This window comes from Drosophila tropicalis, unplaced genomic scaffold (genome assembly GCF_018151085.1).
Source record: "Drosophila tropicalis isolate 14030-0801.00 unplaced genomic scaffold, ASM1815108v1 contig_867, whole genome shotgun sequence".
NCBI classification, from domain to species: domain Eukaryota; kingdom Metazoa; phylum Arthropoda; class Insecta; order Diptera; family Drosophilidae; genus Drosophila; species Drosophila tropicalis.
The window spans coordinates 456347-469237 of NW_027173362.1; the positions used below are offsets into that span (position 1 = coordinate 456347).

Here is a 12891-nt window from a genome sequence, read left to right on the forward strand (position 1 = left end):
GGGTGGTGTGAGGGTGTGCGGCAAAACTTGGCTTCATGTCCTGTGTTTGTCTTGGCCCTGACTTCCGTTTCCGGTATTGGAACAAATGGCGCCACTAAACAATTAATTATTTTGATTTCCACGAGCTCACAAAAAGTCAGCATTAACAATAACAAAAAAACAAATCGCTAAGACTACCTCCTTCTCCCTTCTATCTATGTGTATACCACTATCGACACGTGTTCGAACGGTCTCAAAGACAATGGGCGTGCCATTACCTATCCTTTTTGAAGGCTAGAAGTTTGCGATAAAATCATTTTTAGTTGATTGCATACTTTTAGGCTTTAGTCTTTCAGATATGCCTCTAAGTTCGATATTTTCAAATATCTTCAGTCGAGTCGGACATCCTCCTTTAACGGTCTATTCAACCTTGGTCATTAGCTGGCTCGATGTTGATTAAAGACAAACGTTTCGATCTCGAAAACCATAATATTCCATCATTTGTAGAAGTTGCCACAGACACAAGCCTAACAACGCTATACCCTGTCATTAGCGCTTAAACTAGTTGTGAATTACAATTCATTTAAGTGAAATTGCACATTTTGAAGTCTTTGGCAAAGCGGTAAAGTTATTGTAGTCGAAGAAAGTTTCGACTCTAATTTTCAACTTGTGCTACGGTAATCTTGGCATCGTTGCTCATACTCATGCGAAATACATTCTGCGGCCTTTGTAGTTTCCGTTTCCGGTGTTGCTGTTGTTGTTGTTGTTGTTCTTGCTGTTGTTTGGTGGCAACTATGCAAAAGTTGTTTTTGATGTTGCTTGTTGCTGTTGTCCTGTTGTCCTTGGTGTCGTTTTTGCTTTTATTGGCACAGCCCATCAATAAACCAATTTCTGCACAACTGCTGCTGTGCTAGTATGATCCTAGGTATAGACCCACACACATACATAGGTGTAAATCTATGTGTGTGTGTGTGTGTGTGTGAGTGTTAAAAACCACAACGTAGCACTTTTTGGCTCGTTAATGTGTTGTTCTGCCTCTAATATACTCACCCACTCACATGGTCTGTAATTAATGATTGAACACACACACAAACATATACATACCCATACACATACACACACACACATACGCACGCACACACGCGCATATACATACAAGTTTTGTTGCTTGAAAATTTTTGTTCGTTGGCTGCAAAATATGCTGCTCATTATTTTTACGTCCCTTCCACAGAACCCACACATACATACATACATACATACATACACACTCAAACGCACGTGTGCATATAAATTATGTTTTGGCTTCATTATGTGGGTGGGGGAGGCATTCCTCCAAACAGGAGTCTGATGGTTTGTGGTGGGAAAAGGTTCCTTTTTGGTGGCTGGCGCCAGCTGAAGGCGTCGCATTAAAAATCAATTCACAAACTTTGCACGTAGACCAAACCCACCTGCCCTGCTCTACCCTGTCTCATCCCTTGCTCTGGCAATCCTTCAAATATGTCGGGTTTTTGGTCTATACACACACACACACAGCTCTACACCTGAGCGTGTTAGTGATGTGCTTAACTGCTCTTTAATGATCAACTTGATAAATGTGATTACCATCAAGCAATTAATATTTGATAAAGAAGAAGAAATCGGCAAAGATAAAAATGTATAGATAGGTGCCTATATATGTATGTAGTAACATTAATGTAGATAATGTTATTTAGGTATACCTACATATATATATGTATTTGCATATACATATCTGTTAAGTTAGCATTAGGTAAAAGCGAATGCATCTAGGAACACATTTTCTTTACATGAAATCTCCTAAAAACTCCAAGCAAATATTAAATGCTAAAATATCTTACCCCGAAAGTCATTTTTGACTACGTTTAATTCGTCCTTTAATAAATTCCTTTTTCGTGGTAAATTATAATCTCATTCAAGTCCAATGAATCTGTGGGTTTCATTTCAGAACGAAATGGTAATACTTATTGTAGTTATATCAACTTGAATTCTTAAAGGAAGCTCACAGAGGCACTCAGAGGTCCTTGAAATGAACATGCAAAAGCTAAAGTTACAAAAGGACTAAAACATTGAAAACATTACATAAACTATCTAACTGCTAACTGCTATATACATATGGCTCAGTTTAACATTGCATTTCTATATAAGGACTTATACATCGAATGGGATACGTACTTGTACTTGATATACTATTGACTTTGACACCTTGCCTTACCTGTTAAACATTTAAACATTTTAAACATTTGCTCTTTCCATTTCATTTCCATTTAAGAACATGTAAAACGACCGAGAAATATCCTTGTAGTATATGTATTTCAATTATTGTTTAGCCATTTTGATGGCAACCTTCCACAAGTTGGCCAAGAAAAGTTCTAAACAAGAACTCCTTAATACATCCTCAAAATATAGAGTCAAAAAACTTAAAATTCAAAGATTGATAGATGATCAATTGTTCAAAACATTTAGACTGTATGAAAGCATCAACCGATGTTGGCCATCTCTTTCATTCTCAATACAAATTTATTGATTTATTTATTTAATTCAAGTTTAATGATTCACTTCAAGAGATTTTTTAATCAAATTTTCTGCCCAACTAATTTCATAATATATGTATTATCGTTAAGCATCAGTGTCTAGTAATTGTAACATATGAACTCTTAACCCTTAGAATGTTACTCACACAAATGAAATGTATATATCAATATTAGTGAATAAATGAATGAATGAAGTTGAATGAAGTTGAATGAAGTTGAATTATCTTAAGCAAAGTAAAGAAACAGTTCAAGTTTAGAATAATAGTGAGGAGGAAAACTGCGACTGTTGGTTAACTGTGAATAATCGTTTTTTTCATTTTTCTCTCTCCCTCTTGTGTGTTGCAGGGAAATGGAATGACCAGAGCTGCCTTTGGTGGCCCAGACGTTGTTGCATAGCCAAAGGAAAATGCTGCAACAAGCGGCCATTATTGAGTCAGCAACAGGAGCAGGAGCAGGAGCAGCAGCAGGCGTTGGCGTTGTCGGAGGCGCACGAGCTAATCAGACGGCCAACAATGGGCAGCGGCGACGCGTTGCAGGATCATCAGCAGCAGCAACAACCGGCTACAATAACAACAATCATCATCAGCAGCAGCAGCTGCAGCAGCAGAGAAGCAGCTCAAAGAAATTAAATCAAATGCATTCCAACGAAGAGCCACCCATGACGGTGATTGTCGATGGCGGCGATGGCACAAGCGGAGCCGGACAGCAATCACAGAGATCGTCACGTTCCCAAGGCAGTCAGAGAGTGCGGAAAACGAGTTCCTCCACCAATGCCAAGGCATCGACTCTGGTGCGGGCAACTAGTATAGCAAATTCATCCGCAGCGACAGCCACAGCGGCGGCGGCAGCGGCACGTCACCATCGTCCACATCGCCAGCCATCGAATGCCTCGGCATCGGCGGCACGAGATCGCCATCGTGATCGTGATCGTGACCGCGATCGTGAGCCTGCTCCTGTACGTCGTCGGGCGGGTGGTGGCCGACGTCATAGTGGCGTCTCATCCACATTGGGCCCAACATCCGGTGGCAACTCATCGACCGCTTCCAGTTGCAATGGCAGCTGCAGTTCCGATGACGGTGACGCCTCATCGCACACTTCCTCATCCTCGTCATCCAGCTCATCGTCCGGAGAACCAAATCTACCCTATCCTGGCTTCCCAGAGATATCGATGATGGCACTTACTCAGTATACGCGGCCACGCAACTGGTGCCTGATGCTCATTACAAATCCATATCCTTTTCCACAAAAACACAAAAAACCAAATGCACTTTTAAACTGCATGAAGGGGCGGGAACGTTAAACGGGCTGCGCTAGGCTCGGATGGGGGAGAAGGTTAGAAGCATCTAATTGGCTTTGTCCTTCGTTGGTTGTTTTTGCCCGCTTGCGGGATTCTGACAAAGCAAACAGAGCGCGTCCTTGTCTCATATTTTCCCAGGATATGCGAGCCTATTGATTTTTACAATTCGTGTGTTTCTCTTCTCCTTCCCTTCCTTTACTCCTTTGTGCTACTTGCCATTCCCTCTCTTTCTCTTTCTTCCTCTAACTCCCCGCCTTCTGACTACCTTCGCTTTTGTTCTTGTCCAGCTGTGAAGGCTCAAGGACATGTCGCTGACGATGCAGCTAAAGGCGTTTAACTATAATTTTAAACATCTCTAACTATTCCTATTAAATATTTCCATCCAATTTGTCTATTGGGCCAGGATTATCAAATAGATTCCAAGTGTACATGATATCGATCAGAATTTCTTTCGTTTTGTATTCAGAGCGTAGAGAATTTTATCTGTTGTTGTTTTTTATGTCTCCTGCCGTTTGCCACATGTCCTTGTCCTTTCTTCCTGATGCCTGTTGGCTGTTGCCAGATGCAATATTCATGCACCAATGTCAACGACAAGTGCAGGTACGTCTGTGTGGGACACTCTCATCCCCTCCGCCCCTCTGAGAGTGTGTGTGTGTGTGGCATAAATAAATAGGCATATACATATATGCCAGAACGCAACTCATCATTCAGGAGACGGGAGTCAGTTGCTTCAGTCCCCAATGGGTAGTCAGTTCCTGTCCCAGTTGCTGCTATGGCATTTCCTTCATAATATTGTTGTTGTCGTTGTCGTTGCTGCTGTTGCTGCTGTTGCTGCTGTTGCTGCTGTTGTTGTTGCTACTCCATCAACAGCAGCCTGAGTTTGCGGCACATATAATGTGCGCCAATCAGTGGGCTCAATCATTCTGTTCTCTCAGTCTCTCAGCCTCGTACCCACCCTCTTAGCCATCGAAGACAGGCTCCAGCTCTCTTTTTATATCTCCCTTGCCTCTGCTCCTCTGCTGTTTATGGCAAGTGCATGAAAAATCGCTTTGCATACTTTTCTGCGCACTTCACATTTAATTTAACCTGAAATTAAAATTGACTGACGTTGATATTTATTTATACATTAAAAGCAAAAGCAAAGGCAAACACAATGTGTGAGCCAGTCAGTTAGTGAGTCAGTCAGTCACCCAGTCACCCAGTCACTCAGTCACCCAGTCACCCAGTCAGTTCTGATGGATAGAGACGAACGCACGTTCATATGTATGTGAGGGAATGACATTGAATGGTAGCAAGAGATAAAAATTGAGATGGATATGGTAGATGCTTGATGGAAGATGGAAAATGGAGTGCAAAGTTAAGAGATGAAATAAAATAAATTATGATAATGAGTTAGCAATGGTAAATGTGAAATGTGCTAAGTAAGTAACAGGGATAAGCCATGATGGTTGTATATCTAAACACATACATACATAAACTCGTATGCAAATGAAATTTACATATTGTGGTTCTAATGGAGTTATAATCATAATTGCCATAGACTGCTTCTAATGAAGGATAATGGTGTCATATATTTATAACCGACATCTTGTTAGTCGAACCATCAAAAATATCTCTGCTCCTTAAATTTAAAACATGTTTCTATTTTTTTAGTGAATTTTTATCTTTAAAACTTTGATGACTTTCATTTCTTTGTTCCCAATTTTATGTTTCCAGCTTTCTTTCTTGCCAATATAATACGAATCGAATGTTTTATTAGGATTTTGGTCTAGTTTTATTTCAAAATCAACCATATACTATCACATATCATTTATAATGATAGAGGAACCGATAGGCTTCTGTCTCTACACTACAAACACCTATTAATATACTCTTGAAGATTATCATTTTATACTGTAAACATAGTCGTCTTATATATTCAAAAGGCATTACATTGTCAAGGATTATTTGTCTTACTTTCGGAACCACATATAATCCATACCTCTATAGGTTATAACTTGGCCATAATGGTCCGAAAAGGTCTGTTCTGTTCGCTTGTCGCAAATGGTAAACTTTGAATGAAGATTGCTGAGTTGAGAGGTATCGGGTGCCAACCTCCAAATACATGAGTCTGCCCAAGTGAAGCCAATAAAATGAATCAAGATTTTTTAACCAAATGACTTCTGAAGCTGAGAAAATATGAAAACAGTTTATGGCTAGTTTGCTTAGCCGTCTGTTGCGTCTGTTTATGGTGAATAATTGCTTTGCTAATTGAAATGATGATGAGTTATCCGATACTCTGAGGTCGATTGCCAAACTTACAACAAAACTTCTCTTAACATTCTTGTCGAGTTTGTGCATTTTCAGATTGCATCATAATCGCTCTCTCGACACTTGCCATTTAATTGTTTGCCATAAATTTTGATTTGGTCTATATATATGTATGTATGTACATACCTCGATTGAGGAATCAATTCCCCTCTCTCTTTCTCTCTCCCACTTTGCCATCATCTGAAAATAACCATTGTCTGGTCTGTATATTCAATATCATTGTCGTTTTATAGATGTCGGTTTGGTTTTGGTTAGTTTTGGTTTTGCCATTGAAGTTTACGACGATGACGCTCCCTCCCTCTAGACCTTTCCCCATTCGTCGCTTAGCCTTATATATACTAAAGTGAAGGAAAACTTTGACTATTTCACTTGCATTTCAATTGACCAGAAAGTAATTGAATGCTTGGTTCCTGCAATTTTTACTAAAACTAATTTAAGTTTCTGTTTTTCCGTTTTTTTTTTGGCAGTTTTTTTTATTTTCGGGTCTTTGTGGTTTTTTTATGGCTCCTGGCGACATACTGGCAAATCTTTTGGGCCAGTTGCTGCTGATGCAGTTACTACAGCTGTTGTTGTTGTTGTTGTTGTTGTTGTTGAGGTCAACTGAGCCATTTGGCAAAAAGTTCCGAGCGCCATTATGTCGCCCAAGATGGAAAGACGAAAGACCTTGCCTATCGAAGCAAAAGCAACTTTATGTTTTCTTCGATTGGAAAGTGATTTGAGACGCGAATACATTTTCGTGTTTTCGTTTTTTCATTTTGTTTGTGAATAGAAAATATTAGTTTTTTCGTAGCTTGCAGTTTTCCCTGGGAGAGCACGACGATAAAGTGACAGTGGGAATAATAGTGAGATAGATAGAATAGAGAATCCACTCTAAAAGTTGTCGAGGCATTTTTACAGCGCTTTTAGCATGAAATGTGAGCGAAGCGGCACGTGCCTTGGAATATGGTGGCTACCTTGGGAAACGACAGCATGGACAGCAACTGAGAAGGAGACTGAAAGAGATGGAGAATGACAGAGAAAGAGAAGAAGCATCGGAGCGGGAGTATAACATTTTACTTGGCATCCTTATGATGGGCAATGCCCATTAGGGGGCATCATTAGTATGTCTCGGGTTGTCGTCTCATTTTTTTGTTTTTTTTGGGTTTTTTTGTGCACTTCTCTTCTCTTTATTTGGTAATGTGAGACCGCTGCCACGCCCATAACTAATTATGCCATGTACGAACACATCAGATGGTTAGGTCAGGCCATTAGCCCCGTCGAGCGGTTATTACGTGCTTGACGGGTATTCATTACATGCAGGCAAAACCACTTGAAACACTTGAGTCCGAAATCCAACATCAACTACAATTTGGATATTGAATTTTCAAAAATTTTAGCTCAAGAGATCAGTGTGTAGTATTAGATGAGCTTTGGCAAGTTTTGCCTCATATAAAACTACTCAACACTGGGAAAATGCTGGCACCTAGAAGTAGGCAGCACCAGTGCCAGTTGGTCCCTCAAAAGTATGCTTTAGTTTAACTACTTTTCTCTCTCTTTTTCGCTTCCAAAGGAAACTCAAGCTAAGATGATGGAGAACCGATTTCCACTTATTATGCGACTAAAAGGCTTTGCTAAACACTTTCGGGCATAAGTTTTAAATGCATTTTCAAAAGGCTGAGCCATTGGCACAAGCAAAGCCAAGGCCAAAACCGCCAGCAACATCAAGGATACAAATTGTTGTTTTTTGTTGTTGCCTTTTTATTTTTCTTTCTTGTGCGTTCGTTGTGCTATTAAGCAACAAACAGTCCCAACAACAACAACAACATGAAATGGCAACGAAAAATGTTTACGCTATTAACGCACAATTAAAGATAAAACAACTACAAAAAAAGAACCAGGGAGGCCGCAACAACAGCAATAAAATGAAATAAAAAAGGCAAAACAAAACAAAGAAATAAAAACCGAGGGGCAAACAAAAAAAAGGACAATTGCCCAGGCCTTGCAATTCATTAGGAGGCCACCAGCGGTAGTAGTAGGCATATGCAGGTCAGGTTGGGTTTCGGATCGCGTCTGTGCCATAAAAACAAATGTGAAAAGCACCAGACAACACAAAAGGGCAAAGAGAGACAGAGTAAGAGAAAGAGCCAGAGGCAGGGGCAGAGCCCAAAAGATATATCTATCTATATGTAAGTATGTGTCTGTGTGTGTGTGTGTGTGAGAGACGCCCCCTCTCGATTCTCGGCCTCTATAAATATTGCAGCAGCACAAATATGCGACACTCCAGCAGCAATGGCAGCAGCGCCAAACAGTGACCCTGGCGCATTCATTTCGTTTTGTAAGAGCGCTAAAGGGAGAAAGCAGGGCACACTTTGGGAAAGGAGGGGAACTTAGGTTTCTGAATCGGCTGGCGAGCATTATTTTTGATTTGGCTATGACCCCCAAACCAACAGTAAACAAATTAAGTCGAGCGTAAAGTCGGTCGAGTTGAGCGCATGGTGAGATGACGAAATGGAAATGGAGAGCGGAAAGCCGAGAGCGGTGGTCTGGGAGGGCCTGGGTCAATTTGACCGGGCAAGCGTACAAAAATCGCAACAAATTGCTACAACAACACCAACAACAACAGAAGTAAATGTGAAATGTAAAAAATGGAAATCATTGTGAATACCCACCAACCTAGTATTTGCGATTGAAAGCATGAAAATCAAATGCCATTGTCGAGGTGGAATTCCGGAATATATATTCCATGGCCCATATTACCGGAGAGCTCCGATTGGCCACCAATTCAATTGATGGCCCTGCCAGTAATATGAATTTGCATTTGCAACATTGCACAACACTGCACAGCTAATTAAACGAGGTCGCGTTAGCCAACACTACAAAAGAGTGGTGTGCCCTTCCCCTGCTCTAAGCAGAAATCAATGATAAAATGATTCAGTATCATGCCCAAAATAAACATCCCAATGTCAATGAGTTTATCAAATTGAAGAGGGAAAGAAGGAGACACGCACATTGGGGAAACGTTTTCCTGTTTCACATTGTGCAAATTTTAAAATCCCCCTAAGGGTGCTTAAGCGATGAAATTTAGAACTGGATTTCTCTGTCCGCAATGCAAGTAGTCGTATATTCGTATTTTCTCCCTCATTCTGACTTCAACTAACAACTGGGCGACGTGATCGGATTTGGTTCGTGACCGCATTACGAACTTGTTTCGCATAATCTCCAACCGCAAATGTATTTTATGGACACAGAAAAAGAAACGAGAAAAAGGAAAAGAAGATACAAAAAATTTGAAAGCGAACTAGACAGATTCTGTGGGGCACGGGCGAACGCGGAATATGGCGGGAGGGAAAGACAGAAAGTAGGATAAAACTGACTCTGAATGACTGTCATCAATTTGCGCTATTTCTGTACGAAGGACGAAATGCAATGGCAAATTGACGGGCACTTGAGTGAACATTATCTTTCTTTCTGCCTCTGCCTCAGCCGTTCCCCGTCGAGAGAGTCTTCTCCCCTAAAGTAGGCAACTGAAATGTTCGTTGATTCGCTTTGCGTTTGGTTTTATTCCTTAACTGATTGAAAATATTCACGTGGTTTGAGCGTGTCTCCATTCTGGCCATCCTCCTGAATTGCATTACCCTAGGCATGTATCAGCCCTGTGTGGACGATGCCTGTGTAACGAATCGCTGCAAGATACTGCAGGTGAGTAATATACATATATCAACCCATCCATCCAATCCCTTCTTCGACGCCATCTCTTTTTCCCCCACATACCTACCTACATATTCTTTTCTCTCGTTCTGCACTGTTCCGTTTTGTTTTTTTTTTTTTTTTTTGTCTTGTATTTTGCTGCCTCTCATCCTGTCACATTAAATGCCATTTATTTAAGCAATTTTTTGGCTCACTTCCTGCGTTTGCCTTGCCACACTGATGACATCAAACGAGAGGCACTTCGCCTCATTAGACAGAGACCTGGGCACACGGCACCAGGCACCCGGCACAAGGCACAAGGCACATGGAGTGGAGTGTGTAGGGTGTAAAGACTGAATGACATGGACGAAGATAGAGGGTGGACGTACGCCCATCTACGGTCGTAGGGGCGAGCTGATGCCAATTACAGAGCATAGAGAAAATGCTGTGCGCAACGTGCGAAAATGTTCTTGTTAAACATAAGAGCTTCAGTGTGTGTCAGTGTGTGTGTGTGTGTGTTTTTTTAGTATTTTTGTAAGTCAGGCGACATTTTGGCCGCAGCGAAGTGTAAAGTAACACGACAGGACCCAAAAATTGGCAACAGGACTACAAGAGCAACAAAATGACAGCGACAGTCATGCCGCATAAGTGGCGCCCCAAATTACCAAGACGAAGACGCCGCAGATAAAGAATGAAACCAAGAGACTCCATATGGGTGTGCATGCATGTATGTTTGTGTGTGTGTGTCTGCGAGGTGGCTGAAATGTTAAGTTAAGCATGGCAAATGGCTATAGGAGAAAGTCCTTGCACTTCCAATGGCTTTTGAGTTCATTTCGAGGATCTCTTACTGCTCAACATGTATGTAGGTCGACACCCGAAATACGACTTCAAGCTAAAAATAAAATGAGGAAGCTTCCAACTCTGACTTTCGTTGTCCTGGTGTCTATACACACCACAATTGTACACATTGAGTATTAGTTCTAATTACGTTTCCAACTCCCTCCTCTTTCTGGGTCGTAATACAATGATGATATTCAAATGGCCCTTAAAAAAATTTCACATCTTGACAAACAAAATAATTAAGAACGTTTCAAATTCTCTTAAGAATTTACCTTTAACTTAGGTTATGATAATCCATTTGAACCGAGTAGGACGAAGGAAGAACTGGGAAATCGGATAAGAAATAGTCATTCCCAATGAGCTGTAGCCTTGAACTAAGTTGGCTATCCAATTTTTCACATTTCACATTATATATAACTCTATTGAATCCTTTGACTTATCCTGATTTTGCATTCAACATACATCCCATTTCTTTTCCGTTTGCGCCTTGCACAAACGAATATTAACCATTATATCGCTTTGGTCTTTTTTGTTTTTGTTTCTCGTTCGGGATTAGATCTTTGATGACATCATTTTTGCATTTTTCGCTTTGGAGATGACCATCAAAATGGTTGCCATGGGCATGTGCGGCAAGAACACGTATTTCGCCGATTCATGGAATCGCCTAGACTTCTTCATTGTACTATCCGGCCTGCTGGAATATGTGATGCATGTGGAGAATCTCAATTTGACGGCCATCCGAACGATACGAGTGCTGAGGCCATTGAGGGCGATCAATCGAATACCAAGTGAGTAGAATTTCTGATTCTGGAGCTGCCATCATTTGCCATCTCTCTTTGCGTTCACAGGTATGAGAATTTTGGTGATGCTTCTGCTGGATACGTTGCCCATGTTGGGCAATGTGCTCTTGCTCTGCTTCTTTGTGTTCTTCATATTCGGCATCATCGGTGTACAGCTGTGGGAAGGGATATTGCGGCAGCGTTGCACTCTAGACCGATCGAAGGGCATGATATATCCCATAACGTAAGTACCACAAGCAGCAACAGCAGCAGCAACAAAAACAAAGAAAAAAAAGTGGCATAAAAGGTGAAGGTTTTTGTTTTTAAATTGAGATATTTGTATATACATATATGTATATCTTTGTGGGATCGAGCCCAGCTGTGTTAAGGACTCATGTGCCAGATTGATGGAGCAGTCAACGGTCCTTTGTGTCTTTTATCAGCAGATGGTGGCCAATGAAAATTTCTCTGATATAAATATATTTGAAAAACTTACTGTATATATCGTGTAAATGCATTTTCTTTTCGATTTTCAATATTCTTTGTTACTTTTTTATTTACGTTTTGTGTTTTGTTCTTATCTTATCGGTTAGAACTTTCGGAAAGTATTGACGATCATCATCATCAGCTCAGCATCAGCTTTAGCTTCATATTTTGAGATGGCTTTTGAGTGCATCTGGCCAAAATGGCTGCTTTTTTCATGTTGTTTTTTGGCTTTAGCTTTTGCTTTTTTAGCCACTCAAGAGGCCACACTTACACTCGAGACACGCATAAGCACACGCACACTTGCACACGCACACGCACACTTACACGACCTAAAAACACACACGCACACTCACATACAAGTGACTTGGTGCAATTTGCTTACCAAGAATTCAATTGATAGATGAAAGTTAATGGCGAAATGCCCAGACATCAGCATCACCGCCCATGGGAGGCCGTCGGAGTGGCACTCTGTCAATTTGATGAAGTTATCGTCTGACACTGATTGCGAAATCTCTCTGTGGTATGCCACAAAATGCTAGTGGTAGTGGCATTGTGGCTCTACTGTCATTCCAATTGACAGCATTAGACATTCCACAGTGGCGCAAACGCAATAACTGGAATTCCAACCAACAACGATTCAAATGGCTCGATCAAAATTAACTCAATTGTGTGAAGACCAACACACTCAATTTGAAATGCATCGATTAGTATCTATCCTCTCCTCTTCTCTTCCCTCTCCCTCCATTTTCTGCCATCTTTCTTTCCTGTTTACTTTTTGTATGGGTCCCACGGTGCTTCTTTCTTACTAGCTGACTCAGTTTTCTACCTTCGCCTTTGGCAGCTGGCAAAGATTTTCAACTTGCCCCCAAACAATCATTTATCATTTGCATTGTTTGTGTATATGTGTGTGTGAGTGTGTGTGTGTGTGTGTCGGGCAGTTGTGGCAGTGGCAGCAATGTCAGAAACAGCAGAACACACGCTTTTT

At 41.0% G+C, this 12891-nt stretch overlaps 1 protein-coding gene across 1 annotated transcript in view; it reads left to right on the plus strand.

Annotated features, from left to right (window-relative positions):
- Ca-alpha1T (Ca[2+]-channel protein alpha[[1]] subunit T) overlaps positions 1-12891 on the plus strand; it is a 94660-nt gene that overhangs the window by 42329 nt on the left and 39440 nt on the right. Inside the window, 4 exon segments of the mRNA XM_068298824.1 lie at positions 2874-3758; positions 9702-9813; positions 11198-11429; positions 11490-11664. Coding sequence (XP_068154925.1) covers positions 2935-3758; positions 9702-9813; positions 11198-11429; positions 11490-11664 — 1343 coding nt within the window. The 5' untranslated portion in view covers positions 2874-2934.